At 41.2% G+C, this 17,042-nt stretch overlaps 3 protein-coding genes across 9 annotated transcripts; 2 read left to right on the top strand and 1 right to left on the bottom strand.

The window, feature by feature from the left end:
- Nucleotides 1-1,606: 1,606 nt before the first annotated feature.
- On the bottom strand, nucleotides 1,607-5,429 carry LOC103972702 (large ribosomal subunit protein eL20z). 4 transcript variants are annotated; one of them, XM_065185917.1, is made up of 5 exons: nucleotides 5,327-5,429; nucleotides 4,119-4,229; nucleotides 3,111-3,234; nucleotides 2,913-3,030; nucleotides 1,607-1,966 (listed from the first exon to the last, which is right to left on the bottom strand). In XM_065185917.1, the coding sequence occupies exons 2-5, from the start codon at nucleotides 4,126-4,128 to the stop codon at nucleotides 1,913-1,915; spliced, it is 306 nt and encodes a 101-aa protein (XP_065041989.1). In that variant the 5' UTR covers nucleotides 4,129-4,229; nucleotides 5,327-5,429; the 3' UTR covers nucleotides 1,607-1,912. The 4 variants fall into 4 exon arrangements, with proteins under 4 accessions (XP_065041989.1, XP_065041991.1, XP_065041990.1 ...); XM_065185919.1 differs by having other exon boundaries at nucleotides 2,913-2,967; XM_065185918.1 differs by having other exon boundaries at nucleotides 5,322-5,402.
- Nucleotides 5,430-7,212: 1,783 nt separating this feature from the next.
- LOC135677619 (pectate lyase-like) lies at nucleotides 7,213-9,024 on the top strand. The gene is made up of 5 exons (XM_065189982.1): nucleotides 7,213-7,530; nucleotides 7,635-8,292; nucleotides 8,371-8,474; nucleotides 8,546-8,684; nucleotides 8,773-9,024. The coding sequence occupies exons 1-5, from the start codon at nucleotides 7,340-7,342 to the stop codon at nucleotides 8,992-8,994; spliced, it is 1,314 nt and encodes a 437-aa protein (XP_065046054.1). The 5' UTR covers nucleotides 7,213-7,339; the 3' UTR covers nucleotides 8,995-9,024.
- Nucleotides 9,025-12,901: 3,877 nt separating this feature from the next.
- Nucleotides 12,902-16,267, top strand: LOC103986605 (protein NRT1/ PTR FAMILY 4.6-like). Of its 4 annotated transcripts, none has more exons than XM_009404638.3 (5): nucleotides 12,902-12,970; nucleotides 13,067-13,175; nucleotides 13,893-14,110; nucleotides 14,672-15,115; nucleotides 15,185-16,267. In XM_009404638.3, the coding sequence occupies exons 1-5, from the start codon at nucleotides 12,968-12,970 to the stop codon at nucleotides 16,139-16,141; spliced, it is 1,731 nt and encodes a 576-aa protein (XP_009402913.2). In that variant the 5' UTR covers nucleotides 12,902-12,967; the 3' UTR covers nucleotides 16,142-16,267. The 4 variants fall into 4 exon arrangements, with proteins under 4 accessions (XP_009402913.2, XP_018682533.2, XP_065041987.1 ...); XM_018826988.2 differs by having other exon boundaries at nucleotides 12,906-12,970; nucleotides 13,070-13,175; XM_065185915.1 differs by lacking the exon at nucleotides 13,067-13,175 and having other exon boundaries at nucleotides 12,915-12,970.
- Nucleotides 16,268-17,042: the final 775 nt, after the last annotated feature.

Here is a 17,042-nt window from a genome sequence, read left to right as displayed (position 1 = left end):
TTTTTTTTCTAAAATTTAATGGAAAGGATAAACCTCTAAGAAGTTTCTTAAATATTTTTTCTGCAGAATGAAAATTATTTTGTAGTTATTTTTCTTAATTTTCTTTAGTTTTTCTTTCCAGTATATGACGATTAGATTTCTTTTTTTGTAATATAAATAATTTTTTAAAAATAAAAAATAATCAAACAAAGAATAAAACTCTAATTAATACGTTGACTCCTTCCATGCAAGATGACCAATCTTCAATAAAAACACCTTCTCTTCTTATTTCCTTCCTCGAATCCGCATCTTGTTACTGACAAGATCATGAAATATATATTAATGCTACATTGTTGATTGTTTGGTAAAATCATATGGATTCGTTGTCGTTCATACATTCTTCACCTAAATCTATCAGGTAAAATCCACTCTGCTAAACTTATTTTGCTTAAAATTTTACTAAATAATCCTTATCAGAATTTTATTTACTTGAAACTTACAGAATGCACATTACTCGAACAAGAAAATTCAGTCTTCGAATAAAGAAAAAATCCTACTTGCATAACACAACTTTTGCATTTGATCTTTTTTTCCTTCCATTAATACATGGCCCAGTGACTAGAGACGCATTGCACACTTTGGAGAGGTGCTATGATTCAACATTAACAGAATGTGCAGCTAACACTTCTGGAAGATACACACGGATAACACATTTTTACCTGGCCTCAGGAACTCATCTAGGAGAGGCTGTGATGTCTCAACATATGAAGTCCAAAGCCATATCAACATTTTTCTATCATTGATCTCTGTACAAGACAATATCACTACTTAAACTAAAGATCTTCCTATCACTTCTTACTGTTTCTAATAAAAATATTCTCAAGTCTGTTGTTTCTTTCCTGGGACCACTAATACTAATTAACTTATCTAAGCACAGCATCTATATGTCCACTTTAAGCATAACATGCTTCTGAAAAAAGAAATGAATGTGTTGTTATGAGTGTAAGAAGCAATGATGTCTCAATTATTTGGGTTGGGTTTGATTACATGGATCTTCTCCATCATTAACTATATACAAGACAATCTCTCTATTAAATCAAAGATCATTTAAATTCCTTCTTATTGTTTCTAGTATAAGTCTTTCACTCCAGACGATCCCTCTTCTCACTCCATTAACACTAATCAACTCACTTCATGTAACTATAACATCTATAAATCTTTAGGAAACATGCCTAATAAGATATTGTTGTGTCATGGAGCCTTCCAGTGGAATCTACACTTCAAAAATCTTATTTCTTCTCATGGCCAGAACTAACATCCCAAGGTTCACAAAATGTAGGCAGTAACTCCATTCCAAAATCCCAAACCAATTTTTTTTCCTTAATCTATTGTTTTAGAACTCTACCAAGCCTATCTGTTGCAAAGATTGGACTATATATCACCAAAACTAGACCAAAACTACAAATTGCATCATGTGGGAGTCAAAAAATAAACAATTAGCATTTGAAAGATTGAACTCCAGACCAAACAACAGATTATGTCAGGTGGCAAACCATAGACAATGGTAGCATGTGTCGGTGCATCCATCTTGTAAGTCAAAATCATTGTGCACAGAGGAAGATAGTAGTAATCAGCAAGGTACCTATCTTCACAAAGATAGATATGAAATGAACATATAGTTAGTACAGGTCGAAACATAATCCAAAAAACATAGTTGTCCAAGAGACATTGTCAATCACCCATTCGACAAATGATGATTGCAGTATTCAAACCATATATGCAATAAGGTTACATGGGGTGGAATAGGAAATATAATCTGACATATCAATCATTATGCTCCCCCTCACAGAGCTTACCATGAGGCTTCATGTTCTTCTTCACTTCACTGTGCAGAAAGGACAGTACTTGACAGTGTGACAAACAAATGGTTGATCTAGAGAAAAATGACGGCGAGTGTGATCAGGATTATAATTGTACACACTAATGCCTGCAGAATATAAGGCGAGAATTAGATCAGTTCTAACTTACCTACATAAGAGATGCAAACACCTCATCGATACTTAGATCCCACAAATACGAAGGAATATTACGATGGTTACCTTTATTCCTATGACAGAAAGCAAGCTCTTGAATGTTCACTGAACAAGGACCAGATGCAGAAGAGTCACAAAGTAACTCCTATTGTAGTCTAAACCAAACTACATAATCTGGATGCAAGATTGGAGTAATGCATGATTAACTATTTACTGTAGTTCCCTTTGCCTCTCTCATATCTTCCGCAAAAATCCTCAAGCTTTACTGCTTTCATCATGAAACCACTCAAGGTTAACAGCCTAAAGTTAATTCTTCCAAGGCTGCCATATCTAATTTCTCGCAAGAACTAGTGTGTGTTTATGCTCGGTCACCATGTTGGTGACTGTGAGTAGAAGTTCAAACCAGGTGTGCCACAATCTGTGCCCCAAACCAGGTGAAGAAACCCAAACTAGGGATGTCACAATCCGAGCCCAAAACCATGTGAACCTTACTGCCAAAAAGGTCTAAATGCAAAAGTGGTAGCCAATCCTTCCAGTTCCTGATGTTAGACAACTAGATTGTTCCTAATCTACTTTAGGTAAGGGCTAACCACACCCAATGGTGCTTGGGGTAAGTGTCTCTCCAAATATAACAGAGTCAATGCTAGTATATTTAAATTAAGCTCACTAGAATTGTCCATGCATGAATTGTTGTTTATTGGTAACTTCATCTAGTTTCTGGTAGTAACAGCTAGCAAAACCATTAACGGCTTATAGAAGATAGCTTGCAGCAATTGCCTGATGGACCCATAAATTTAAAGAACAGTCAAAGAAAGGATTTTTATATCATGTAATAGTAGATATATAGATAGATAGATAGATAATAGAAAGAGAGAGAGAGAGAGAGAGAGAGAGAGAGACCGCTATTGCTGAAGCAGCAAGGCCAATTCGTTCTCGTGGATCCTTGTTATAATATCTGCATAAGTAGAGAGTTGCAGCACAGTACCATATCAATGGGCACAAAAATCCTAAAAGCAAACTGCAAGAGAGATTGACATATGCATGTCAACAAAAGGATGTACAGGAGGAAAATCCATATTAGGAAGAGTCCATACTCACGATGACCATCCAATGCCACAACCATAGCATGGAAGTGGTTTTTCAAACAACGCCAATCTTGGGTCTTCTTCATCTCTTATCAGAACATATTTTCCACCACAGTCCTCACAGTCAGAAGATTTCCCTGTATTCATCATAAGATCTCAGTAAGAATTACACTTTGATATGGTACTCGAAAGAAAACTCATTGAGTTAAAAGCTTAAATATTTCAAGTTTTACAACGAATACTATTTCCCCAATGGTTGAATTATTTAGTCACAGAACCATTGGATATCTTTAATTTTGATGAGCCTGATGAGGTTTCAAATGCACAATAATCACAAAGGCTTCAGGAAATCTATCATTAAAAAGTACTGAATATACTTCAGGTTTATGGCTACTCTGCAATAAATTAAGCCTTCATGGCCTTTGGTCTCAAATCACGTCAAACAGAAATTCACTCAACGCCTTAAAGAATAGTTAAAATTAAATGAATCAACTTCCATACCGATGGTGTTTATCGTGGGACATTGTTTCTGTACAGGCAGAATTTGGCCTGGTACATCCAAATCCCTGATAACTAGTGTGTTGGTGTCAATGTTCAGTATATAGTACAACAACCCCAGATTTCTTCATTCTGGAATCAAGAAACAGAACTCTTCTACAACCAAGGGAGCTCAATTCCTTCCAGTTGTTGGGAAAATATATATGAAACAACTATTTTGCATTATGCATTGATATTTACCAACAAAAGTAGACCCAGGGACCTGTATTGGAAAGTTCATCAATGTTCATATATCTGTAGTTCCATTTTATAAGAAGGAAATACCATTCAGTGTGCAATTGAAAGAGATGAAAATTTGCAAGTGCACATTTTACTCACTGTGTGGTGTGTGTTTTGGCCTACACTAACATCTGAGAAATCATAAAACAAACTCATATCCGATACCAAAAGCTATCATTCAGATCGCACAAGAATGAGAAGAAAAGGCTTACTAGAGAAATATCAAGCACTAGGACACAATTACCTTTCTCCATGTATGCATGAACTGCAGGATCAAATAAACAGTCAGTTCGTATGCGTGGATTGCTTTATTGGAGAAATAAGCAGTTCTTGACCTTTGTAAATCTTAGTACACCTGGTTATAGTGTGATGGAATTGTTGTAAGTTTTCATCAAAAGTTGAGCTTATCTTTAACCACCAAATGATACAAAAGTAAGCATATGAGAAAAGAAAATCATGAACAGATGAAAAAAAAAGAAAGCTTGCACAAATATCCCCAGTACAGAATCCGTTCACAGAAAAGGGCATAACATTCTTAGGGCACCATGATATAGCCTACAAACTGGAGGATTAAATTTACTATATTTCAGTTTATGAAGCCATAAAAAGCACCAAATGGTCTAATAATAAGCACTCTGCCTATATCTACGAAAGAGGCATCTTGGAACAGACAATCGTAATTCAATAATCAGACAATCAAGATAAAAATCTGCAGAAGGATATGTTCACTAATGTGGATGAAATGCCAAAGTTTTGCTACACACTTCATTTTTATTCCAGAGTTCAAAGTTATTTAAGCCAGCCAGCCTATATTACACAGATAACCTATTTTTGTAATCATAATCAATCTTGATACTTACACCAAAGTCTAAAAGAAAAAACTTCATCCTTACTTTTTAGAAAAAGAACAAATAGACGCATAATATATTTGCGTCTTAACAGCCTTAGCCATATCAACAGGTCAAATTTTCACATGTTCAACCCATGAAAAGGGGTTGTGCGACCTTCTTAGATCTCTGGAACATGAAACTCTGATGGTAAAATTGACATGCCTGACGCTAACGTGCTACGTGTTACGTATTATTGTCAAAAACAAAAATTTTATCCCTAATCTCAACTTCCCTAGCATACAATTTTTCTCTCTTCCCGAAACCCCTACATGAATCTGAGACTCCCTTCCTACAGCAGACAGTTTTGCAGAAAGCAGATGAACCCGCCAATTCGTCTACTCCTAACGCCACCTCAAGGGCAACCAGATTAGAGACGAAGTGCCATCTCATATCTACCCGCAAGATTCCGAACGACAATGGACTCTATTCATTTAAAATCGAGTATATCCGAAACTACAAGATCGAGAAGAACGAGATTCGCTCTTCTCGATTCGCAGAACGAAGAACAGGAAATGAACTAAAAGAAGAAGAACAACTAGAGATTTGAGATGATTAACTCAACCGCGAAATAGATGGTGTGAGATCAAAGCAAAGCTCACAACCAACAGCGGCAAGAAGAAGAGACTAGACGGAGGTCGATCGAGCCGTGCGCATCCTCTTTTGTGGGTTAAGGTTTTAATATTGTGCTAATCCGACACCGCGGTGAAGGTACCGCCCAAGATATCCATCGGATGCATGCATCTTTTAACGGGTCGGATTTCTTGCCTTCGTGATATCCAACTTGAGGTAAAGATATGTTCACAGGATTGCATGTATCTTGTAGCGGGTCGGATTTTTTGTCTAAGTTATACCAATTCTGAGGTGAAGACACCATCCGGTACATCCATAGGATGGCATCTATATTGTTGCGGGTCGAACTTTAAGACATCCGTAGTACGACATGTATATTATAGCGGGTCGGGTTTTTTTTTGGTATTTGCGATATCCAATTCGCTTAAGTCGGAAATAATTACGTCCTTTCCTTTATTCCCAAAAAGTACTCTTTGACCATTTGGTCTAAAAGTGGGCCCCAAAAAGTATCTGAGAAGCGTATTCGGTCAATGAGTCATAAAATCTTTTGCCCTTTGTTCCATATGACTCGCGTTCGACGCCAATCTTACCTTAGCGTCCACTTCAGAAAGCTTGTGTTCATCGTTTCGTCTCTCCAAGAATTCCTTAGGCAGAGTAACCTTCTTCCTCTCCTCGAGAAACCCTTTTGTTCTTTTCTTATAATCGAATCCTTTATGTAACTTTGATTCGAGATCAGGCCGCATCTCTGATGCTTCACTCATCTTGCATGCTTTCAGCCGGAGGACGAGAGAAAGACGGTCTTCTTCTCCTACCTCTTGTCATCGAGATGAGACAGTGGACCAAAAGGCGGCCATGGCACGCCATCGCCGCCATCTCTGCCGTCTTCGGGGTGAGCGTCTTTAGCTCCAAAGTCCAACAGGAAAGAAGGAGAGAAGCGTGCGATGCAGAAGAGTCCCAGGTCATCTTGAAAGCAGGCAAGCACAGCGACGCAGAACGCGGAGTTGTGTTCCACAGCATCGGCTCTATGATCTGGTCAGCCAAGGTTGGTCGCAAAGATGGTGAGGCACGCCATGGCGGAGAAGATGGCCACCAGGCGCAAGAATCGGCATCCTCGTCAAGTGCAAGCAGCATGGGTTCCAAGAACTCGCCTAATCAAAGAACAGGACGTTAGGAGATGACGCGTGCATGGAGGTTCTTGTTCTCTCTTTCTTTCCCTTGACTGTTGCTATTGCATCCATGCTTGGAGTGAGATTTGATTCCTTGAGAGTTGTGAACTCATTGTAAAATCACATCTAGGCCAACGTTTTCTCCAATCGATCCTTCCAATCGTTGTTGATGGCGTGATGTAATGATCCTAATCTTCCTCGGTTAGGATGAACAGTTTATAGTTCTTTGATTGTGGCACAATAGCAAACTTTCCTACATATTTGTCCCCTATTCTTCAATTTATTTTTTAGTAATTTAATTTTTTAATATAAATAAAAATATTAATTAGTTTAGTCAGTAAAAATTTTGACAGTATGTGGTAAGGACTTGGACTCAAATCTCACGTTCATCACTTTATATATATATATATATATATATATATATATATATACACACACATATATATATATAAGCCTAAATGCAAGTCAAATAAAGAACGAACTGAGTGACACTTCGAAATTAGCAAATATAAGCCTTTTGATCTAAAGATAGAATGAACTGAGAGAACGAGATTGAGTCGGTACGAGTAAAAGATGGATCGACGCCGGTGGTGGTGTTTTCCCCTCTCCTTCAAACTATATATAGATTGCCAGGCTGTGGCTCCCCTCCCTTCTCGCCACCCTCCTTCTCCTTATATAATAGTGCCATCGAACTCTTCCAACCCTCATCAAACCCACCACCAGTTCGGTCGACTGTTCTGGTCCGGTCTGGTGCTCCACCAGAGAGAAGAGGGAATCGTATAGAGTTTTTGGAAGGAGAAATCGTACACCAAGGAGGGAAGGAGGAGAAGGTTTGTGTGATGGAGTCGAGGCCGAGGTTTTTCCTCTTCTACCTCCTCTTCCTGGCCTCCGCTGCCTTCTCTAATGCCCACATCGGGGACTTCGACGAGTACTGGCAGAAGAAGGCCGACGCGGCACGCGACAGAGCTCAAGGATCCTACAACCCCGACCCTGAGTCAGTCACCCAAAGCTTCAACGAGGCAGTGAGCAAGTAGGTCCACTTATTCTCCGCTCGTGTTATTCTCCCCCTTCAAGAAGAACAACAGCAGAACCATTACGGTATTAGCTTTGGAGTAATGATGATGCTGCATGCAGGGATCTGGAAAGGAACGTCACAAGGAGGAGCCTTCGCGGCAAGCACAAGTTCAACGGCCCATGCGTAGCGACGAATCCGATCGACAGGTGCTGGAGGTGCAAGAAGGACTGGATGCAAAACCGCAAGCGCCTGGCCAAGTGCGCCAAGGGCTTCGGCCGGCACACAATCGGCGGGAAGAACGGGGACTTGTACGTCGTCACGGACGCCTCCGACAACGATCTCATCAGCCCGAAGAAGGGCACGCTCCGGTACGGCGTGATCCAGGACCGGCCGCTGTGGATCGTCTTCGCCAGCGACATGATCATCCGCCTCAACGAGGAGCTCCTTGTCACCAGCGACAAGACCATCGACGCCCGGGGGAGTAACGTCCACATCATGGGCGGCGCCGGCATCATGCTCCAGTTCGTGCACAACGTCATCATCCACGGTCTCCACATCCACGACATCAAGGCCGGCAACGGCGGCATGATCAGGGACTCCGAGCACCACTTCGGCCTACGCACCAGGAGCGACGGTGACGGCATATCCATCTACGGTTCCAGCAACATCTGGATAGATCACGTCTCCATGTCCAACTGCATGGATGGGCTGATCGACGTGATCCAAGGCTCCACAGCCATCACCATCTCCAACTCCCACTTCACAAAACACAACGACGTAAGTCACGACCCCGTCAATTACCAGTACCTACGCGCCCGTGCATTTGAATTCTCATCTTATGCGCTATCGATTCAGGTGATGCTGTTTGGTGCCAGCGATTCCTATCAGGGAGATGCCATGATGCAAATCACAGTTGCCTTCAACCACTTCGGGAAAGGCCTCGTCCAGAGAATGCCGAGGTCAGAGATCAGACACATCCACCCTGCATTTGTAGTCCTCCTTCACCCTTCACGCTAACTTCTCTTCACAGGTGCCGATGGGGCTTTGTCCATGTCGTGAACAACGACTACACGCACTGGTTGATGTATGCCGTCGGCGGCAGCCAACACCCGACCATCATCAGCCAAGGCAACCGATACATTGCTCCCCATTCTCTCGCTGCCAAGGAGGTAGGCCAGGCCTTCATCTTCCACCCTCTGCATGCACCGCCATCGCGTCCTCTGAACTCCTAGCGGAATGTCTCGTCTTGTCTCGTAGGTGACCAAGAGGGACTACGCGCCGCAGGCGGTATGGAAGGATTGGACATGGAGATCGGAGGGCGACCTGATGCAGAACGGAGCGTTCTTCGTGGAGTCCGGACCTCCGAACAGGATGAAGTTCAACACGAAGGATCTCATCAAGGCCAAACCGGGGTCCTTCGTCACTAGACTTACGCGCTTCTCGGGTGCTCTCAACTGCTTTCCCGGCCGCCCATGCTGAAGATTCTTCAGAGATCGCGTGGAGGCAGAGAGGAAGGGAAAGATATCCCGGAATAGCTTGAACAAGTGAAAGAGAGCACGTACGTGCTCCTTCTCAGAGAAGAGAGCCATATGTAGGAAGTGAAGGTTGAGAAGAGATTTAAGTATTATATATTTCAATTGTTTGAGACGGTAGAGGCCTTGTTTTGGCTCATGTCTCATATATATTTCTATGTTGTCTTCTTTAAATTTCTATCTGTATTAAACAAAAAATAAATTATATTCTTTGTAATTTTACAATAGTCAAGTATATATATATATATATATCACTGTTTAACATCCATTTGAAAAAGTTAACCACTACAAATCAGAGTCAATATTGATTCATTGAAAATAAAATGTAGAAAATTTATGATATTTTATTATACTGATATTTAAAATAACCAATAAAAATTAAGAGTTAACTAACAAATATTAACTATAATAATACATATACAATAAATTTATGTTTAGATGTATAAATAAAAAAAGAAAAAAAAATACTGAGTCACCAAGTATTTAAGGTGTCCAATCTAGGAAGGTCCTCACCACATCATTCCTTAAGGTTGAAGGGGAAGCAATCAAGAAGATACAAAGATGGCTATGATGTTAGACTTTCCACACAATCCCAAGACAATTCATTTCTAAGCAACATCAATTTATGATTTCTTCACATGGGATGATGTGCATATCATACATGAAGGTCATGTTTTAGCAAAAGAAAGAGATGCAATATTTTTGAACTGTTAATTTATTCTTTCTTGTATGAAATTATGAACCAACTCATGGGCCTATTTGGGCATTGATTTAGGTAAACAAGCATAAAATTAGTCTTAACATTAACATGCATTACTCCACTTAATCATCATTCTTCTTTTCCCAAGCTTGAGATTATGTTTCACAAGCCTTTTTGACATAGAATTTTGCATAACTTTTTTTAAAATTTATTTAATAATTTGAATATTTCCAATTAAAACTATCCTTTCTTTTGAAGGATAAAATATGATCCAAACAACTGTTCAATTATTAATCTGACATGAGTTTCTTCTTTTCAGGCCCTCTTGACATAAAAGTATTGTTTTGGCACCAAAAATGGCCCCTATTATTTCCACTTCTCTTCTTGCTTAGCTTGATGTGTCAAAGCCATGCAAGAGTGAGATTGTTGTTTCACCATTCCATCAAATGCATTAATATGTCAAGTGGCAACCAGCACAAATGAAATCATAGTTTCTTGAGGGAAAGGAGGCACCAAAAAGGTTCTTTCTAATCACAACCTGAAGCACTTAGGTCACTGTTGTGGTGCATCAGATGGTTTGTCCTTTACCGAGATTATGGAGTGCTTTAAGATCTAAAGCAGCCGGCGCAGTGCCACTAGTGAGTGACCTTCTTTGTCGAGCTCTTTACAGCTTGGAAGATACTATACAGAATTGGAACTGTCAATCAGGAGCATTCAATATCTGAGAGTAAGCGAACCCAAAGCTCTGCATGCGTTTTGGGCTCGAATTACTTGTACGGAAGCCGCGTTCTTGCGACCGACAGATTAAAAGCTTAAAGTGCGAGAAGACAACTGAAATTTTTGACCAGATCTACGTCGACATTGCTTTTCCTCTTTACTCCGGTTGTGCAACGTGTATCATTTTCTTGAGGATCATATCATATCATCGACAATATCTAAACTGAGGTCGGGAATTCTCTTGGGATTTTACGTTGATTGTTACTCAGCATATATCACTTGATTTTACTAGTATTTTTCTATTTTTATTGATTATGAGTCAAATTAGTAATGTTTAACACATGGTATGTAATTTCGAATGGTACCATTCAGTACGGACGATACGTACTGGTCTGATAGTATACCGGTACGTGGACCGTTCGTTACTGAACGAACCGTGCTACAGTATACACTAAGAGGAAAAATATTTAAAATCGCTCGGTAAATCTTGATGTACCGCTCGATACGCCCTAATGTATCGCTCGTAACGTCAGTACTGTACCGTATCGAACCAACCTCGAAACATCGGTACGGTACGATATTACATACCTTGATTTAACATATTATATCAAATTTACAATACATCATCTAACTTTTTAAATACCAACAATATGTTTATTGTTTGGTTTTTTGGATCTTAGCTTTGATACCATGTTACCATTTTAAGATCAATCATGAGTCTAACTCAATCCGAATATATTATTTAGAGATTTTTCAATGTACATTCATCTCATTATGTATTATGCATCCATCAGTAACAAAATTGGCAGCTCACTTATGTTTATGAAAAAAACTCAAACTCTTCAGTTGTGTTCTGAGTTCTGACTATGCTTTAGAACTTTTGAAGTGATCAGTATGAAACTGATTAAATGTCTTTTGTTGGCTACAGCATGGTAGCAGATAATAAAGAATGCATTAGAATGATAATGATCATAAAAGTGATATCTTTTGCAAAAGGTGCATAGGACAGAGGATGTAACAAAACCATGAAGCCAAACAACACCATGAGAAGAAAAGGAATATGAAGAAACAAGATGGGGATGCAACTTCAATGCAATGAATCCCAAAAAGATTCAGAAGACGGAGAAGACAATTTAAGCTGACAATTTCTTGCTTGCTGAAGCTATTAGAAATTCTTGTGTTGCTTAAAATAAAACTCAGAAACCTGACTGACAACTATTTGTCCAACAAATAATGGATCCAAATGATAGTTGGGACAAACCATACATCAATCCTGCATTACTTTGCTGTCAAATGCATCTGACTTTAGGCTTTGGAATTTGGCAAAGTTATAAAGCATTGTTGCTGCAAAAGATTCAATGAGACAACAATGGATGGTTCATCATTGCCACTAGGTTGGAACTTTAATTCTGATTGATGGGGTGGTCCTAATCTTGATGGTGGACCTGATCAAAGCAAATCACACTACAGTCCAAATAGAACACTGTGCAGCAGCAAGGTACATCTGCAGAATAATGCATGCATGAGAATACTATGACAAGGCAGATGGCCTGATGCTAAATTTGCATTGGATGGAACACTTGAACTTGACCTTGGTTTGTTTCTGAGGGAAACTTCACCTTGATTTTGTGCAGACCAGAGATTGATTCTAGATTCTTATATTCATATGCATCAGTGCTCTTTGTTCAAAGTGCAAAACTGACAGGACCTAAAGGAAACCAACATATGTCTCTCTCTTGGCCAAATGAATTTTTCTTTGCTCCAACACAAATTGGAGTTTTTCCATGTCCTGTTCCATCATATGCATGCCATCCCTACCAATACACACCAAGAAGGTAAAAGGTTGATGACATAATTAACTTCCTACCTTGACTGAAATTATTTTGGTGATGGTCTGACCAAGCATATCAGTTTCAATCCCTTGTATTTTAGTTGACTTTCTACTGTCTTGGTGCAGAAGCAGTCAAGAAGACACATTCCTGTTCCCTATACCAGTGAAATGGGAACAATCACACCAAGCTACTGATAGGATGGTCATGACAATAAGGTTTTGTATTAGATGTGTATAGATATTCAAACAAGAGAATAGGATGTGATTCCCTAACCCTTTTTGTAGTATATATTTCTGTGGCCAAGCAACGGAAGACAAGAAGAACCTGTCATCCATATCAGCCTTTTCCTAATTCTAGGTGAAATTTTGAGTATCAAAATGAAAGAAATAGGAACAGGAGGAACAAGACACTAACCTGCATCTTACGGAGATGATGATCAAAGGATAGGAAGGAAGCAGAACCGGTAGGTACACTGTTGACATGGACTCATTCTTTGATGACCAGTCACTTTCACTGGTAAGGTTGGGAACTCAAGACATTTGTCTTATGTAGGGCCTCTCTGCCTTTAAATAAGGATCCATCCTAACTCTCTCCTTAGTCACTTGCATTGTTTCATCTTCTTCTTCCAGTCAGAGGTCCAACCAAGTTGCTGATAGAGACCAGAAACCAAAATGGTTGGTCACCTTTCTCTCTGCTCTAACTATCTCTCTTTATTCTCAGGATCCTTTTGTTCCAGTGAGTCGATTCCTGGCTTTCTTCTTTCTTCACAGCAGGAAGAAGGGCATGAATCTGAAAGATGGGTTGGTTACGTGGATTGGAGGAACAGACCTGCCTTGAGAAGCAAGCATGGAGGAATGGTTGCAGCCTCTTTTGTGCTGGGTAACCTTGCCACATAGTAAAAAGTCCTTTTTTCTAAGTCTTCAGTTGTTCTTGCTAAGTGTAGAGTCAACTCACTCCTAAGAATTTCTTCTTTCTTCTTCTTCTTCTTCTTCTTCTTCTTCTTCTCCTCCTTGTTATAGGAAAAAGTTCATTTTTCTTATTCTTCAGGTTTTGTTGCTAGTGTACTTTCAGTACAGAGTCAACTCATAGGAACAAGTCACTCCTAGGAACAACTTCTTGTTTGAGTTGCCAAAGGTCTTAGCTTCCTTTGTTCCTGTATAGGTAGCTCCACAACAAAAGCCTCCCAAATCATCATTCACTTTGTTACTTGAGTTCCACATGCATCTCAAGCTTGACACTCTGATCCTAAATCAGTATCTGAGATGTCCTGCATAACTTTTTAAGAGCCAGAGGTAAGGCAACTTTTGCCCATAATTGATTCAGATGTAGCTCTTCTATGACAAGCATCATAGAAATCCAATCCATAATGACTGACCAATTACTCCATAATCTACCCTCAGGTTCTGTAAGACTAGAAACTACAAGTCCACTTCCTTCTCCTCAGTTTCTGTGACACAAAACTGCAAGATACAACTCTCCTCTGTCTTCCTTTGCTTTGTTTCCTGTTTTGATGGAACACAACATGACAAATGAGCATTTGCATATTTGTATTTGTGCATGAACAAGCTTGATATTGAGAGGTGCAACTTGGTGCAGTGGTGGAGATAATGGAGAATATGGCATTTCTAGCTAATGCAAGCAACTTGGTCACCTATTTGGCAGAGTTCATGCACCTCTCCCCATCTGTCTCAGCCACCACTGTCACCAACTTCATGGGGACAGCCTTCCTCCTGGCCCTACTGGGGGGCTTCCTATCTGATGCTGTCTTCACCACATATCACATCTACCTGCTAAGTGCTCTTCTGGAGTTCCTGGTGAGCTCATGTTACATTCATCTTCCTCGAATAATATTTCTCTCAGAGAAACATATATCATTATTTCATTTGCTCTCACCAGTCTTACATTGTTCAGACATGAATCATTGGAATATCTTAACAGCTTAATCCTTTGAATCCTTTCTCGCACAGCAGATTGAGTCCCCTCTTTGACTGTCATGAGTTCATTGTAGCAGCAACTTTCCTCAAGAACATATTTATAATGTCAGAATGCATCTTCAACTATTTGATCTGAGATCAAATCCAGCTCCTCCATCTTTGCTAATCCATGCTCTGGTTTCTTCTATCTAATTAGAATATGACACCCTGTAAATCTTAGTTTCTGGCCTACCACAAGCCTTTGAGTGCACGCATCCTGCATCCAAGAATATTTGCTCAAGTGTGACCGATAATTCAAGCTCGTAGTCACAGAGATGATGTTTTTATCGATCATGGCAATTGCTTCCTCGATCTTGCTTTTGAGGGGAGGAAGGACAAGTGGCAAAGGAAGAAAGCTCAGGTTCTCCACTGATCCCATTGTTCCTTGCTTCAACGTAACAGGGACTCGTCATCCTCACTGTGCAAGCCAAGTCTCCGACGCTCAAGCCGCCTGCATGCAGAATCCCGGCCGCTTCCCACGCTCCATGCCAAGAGGTCTCCGGCGGCAAGGCGGCGATCCTCTTCGCCGGCCTCTATCTCACCGCCTTGGGCGTGGGCGGGGTCAAGGGATCACTTCCCGCCCATGGCGCGGAGCAGTTCGACGAGAACACCGCCCGCGGCCGCAAGGCCCGCTCCACCTTCTTCAACTACTTCGTCTTCTGCCTCTCCTGCGGTGGCCTCGTCGCGGTGACGCTCGTCGTCTGGGTGGAGGACAACAAAGGATGGCAGTGGGGCTTCGGCATCTCCACCTTAACCATACTCCTCTCCGTCCCCGTCTTCCTCGCCGGCTCCGCCACGTACAGAAACAAGATACCGACTCGAAGTCCTGTCACAACCATAGGCAAGGTGGTGTCACTCAAACTTGCACAAGCTGCAACGAGTTGGGATTTTACTGACACGTCTCTGTTCTACCAGGTCCTGGTCGCTGCGATCTTGAACCGTAGATGTCGTCATAATCCGATAAATGCCGTCATCGACATGGCGCCGAGCCCTGTGAAGACTGTCGAGGTGGACGCTAAGGAAGAAGTGAGGGATGATGAAGGCCCAAATGCAGAGCTGAAGTGCCTCAATAGAGCCGTGGAAGGAAAGCCCATGCACGGAGCGCTTCTGTGCACCGCGAAAGAGGTGGAGGATGTCAAGGTCGTCGTCAAAGTCCTGCCCATCTTCCTCTCTACCGTAATGCTAAGCTGCTGTTTGGCCCAACTCTCGACCTTCTCGATCCAGCAAGCAGCAACGATGGACACCCGAGTCGGCGGGCTCACCGTCCCGCCGGCGTCGCTCCCCGTCTTCCCCGTCGTTTTCATCATGCTCCTCGCGCCGCTCTACGACCACGCCATCGTCCCCTTCGCACGCAGGGTGACCGGGAGCGAGACGGGCATCAGTCACCTGCAAAGAATAGGCTTCGGGCTAGCGCTCTCGATCGTGGCAATGGCGGTGGCGGCGTCGGTGGAAGCGAAGCGGAAGCGGGTGGCGAGGGCCGCCAGCCTGCTCGACTCCGCCGAACCACTTCCGATCTCGTTCTTCTGGCTGGCGCTTCAGTACCTGTTCTTGGGCTCCGCGGACCTGTTCACGCTGGCCGGAACCCTCGAGTTCTTCTTCAGCGAGGCGCCGGCGGGGATGCGTTCGCTGGCGACGTCGCTGTCCTGGGCATCGTTGGCCATGGGGTACTACCTCAGCTCGCTGCTTGTGGCCGTCGTGAACGACGTGACGGGCCGCGGAAACCGCCAGGCGTGGATGGCCGGACGCAGCTTGAATCATTACCACCTCGAGCGGTTCTACTGGCTCATGTCTGCTCTCAGCTCCTTCAACTTCCTTCACTTCTTGTTTTGGGCTAACAGGTACAGGTACCGATCAACTGGGAGCAAGCTTTAATGGTATCAACGGAGGAGGAGGAGGCGATGGTAGTGATGAGCTCAGTGTCGAAGTGATCTAATAAAGACTTCATGGCAAGATCGCGGCTGAGTTGGGCATTTCATTAAATTAAAGTCATTCATAAGATGTTTTGTCCCATATATACATGTATATATATATATATATATATATATATATATATATATGGCAAAGTGCTGAAACAATTACTATTTATAAAGTATTAATACTTCATAGATATATATATATATATATATATATATATATATATATATGATAAAATTAAGTCATAATATCGGACTATAAAAATATCTCTATGTGTTTTTATAATGACAAAGAACTATATCAAACTCATAATAATACATTATTACATATACTAATAAATAAAATAATTATAAATTCAAATTAAATTATATTAAACTAATACAAAATTGTTTGTTTTGGTTAAGGTTCATTTTAACCCCTATGGTTTTATTCATGGACCTTTTAAGCTCTTATGATTTACTTGTATTTAAAATAACCCTTATGATTTTAAAAACATATCATATAATCCCCTCTCGTTTGGTCTGAATTAACAAACGTTAGAATCTATTTACATGCTATGCTGAGTCACAATATTGTGAGTCACTTGCCAACTTCAAAGCGCACACCATCACATCGCCCACCATGATATTACATGCCACTGTGAACGACATTCGCTCTGATCCAAACGAGTATCATCGTACCTTGTAAGCCACCTCCCTTGTGAAGCATGATATCACAAAGATAAAGAGTATGTAAAAAATGAGCAGTTGAGTTGGTCTATGTAAGCCTCCTACACCCGCTCGCTCTCCTCGACCAGCTTGTCGAGGAAAAAGAAGCAACGAAGATTGTAGCGATAAACAAAGGCAGAGAGGCAGAAGTA

This window comes from Musa acuminata, chromosome BXJ1-6, assembly GCF_036884655.1.
Source record: "Musa acuminata AAA Group cultivar baxijiao chromosome BXJ1-6, Cavendish_Baxijiao_AAA, whole genome shotgun sequence".
Lineage (NCBI taxonomy): Eukaryota > Viridiplantae > Streptophyta > Magnoliopsida > Zingiberales > Musaceae > Musa > Musa acuminata.
This window is presented reverse-complemented; position numbering and strand designations above follow the sequence as displayed.

What these genes read in the sequence shown, in the direction of transcription:
- LOC103986605 (XM_009404638.3), top strand. An exon ending in TGCAGCCTCTTTTGTGCTGG is followed by an intron (nt 13,176 to 13,892) that starts GTAACCTTGCCA and finishes AACTTGGTGCAG; the next exon opens with TGGTGGAGATAATGGAGAAT. An exon ending in GTGCTCTTCTGGAGTTCCTG is followed by an intron (nt 14,111 to 14,671) that starts GTGAGCTCATGT and finishes TCAACGTAACAG; the next exon opens with GGACTCGTCATCCTCACTGT.
- LOC103972702 (XM_065185916.1), bottom strand. Translation starts at nt 3,247, where the DNA reads ATGATGAATACAGGGAAATCTTCTGACTGTGAGGACTGTGGTGGAAAA. An exon ending in TGTGGCATTGGATGGTCATC is followed by an intron (nt 3,031 to 3,110) that starts GTGAGTATGGAC and finishes TCTCTCTTGCAG; the next exon opens with TTTGCTTTTAGGATTTTTGT. An exon ending in TTGCTGCTTCAGCAATAGCG is followed by an intron (nt 1,967 to 2,912) that starts GTCTCTCTCTCT and finishes TATATTCTGCAG; the next exon opens with GCATTAGTGTGTACAATTAT.
- LOC135677619 (XM_065189982.1), top strand. Translation starts at nt 7,340, where the DNA reads ATGGAGTCGAGGCCGAGGTTTTTCCTCTTCTACCTCCTCTTCCTGGCC. An exon ending in ACTTCACAAAACACAACGAC is followed by an intron (nt 8,293 to 8,370) that starts GTAAGTCACGAC and finishes CTATCGATTCAG; the next exon opens with GTGATGCTGTTTGGTGCCAG. An exon ending in ATTCTCTCGCTGCCAAGGAG is followed by an intron (nt 8,685 to 8,772) that starts GTAGGCCAGGCC and finishes CTTGTCTCGTAG; the next exon opens with GTGACCAAGAGGGACTACGC.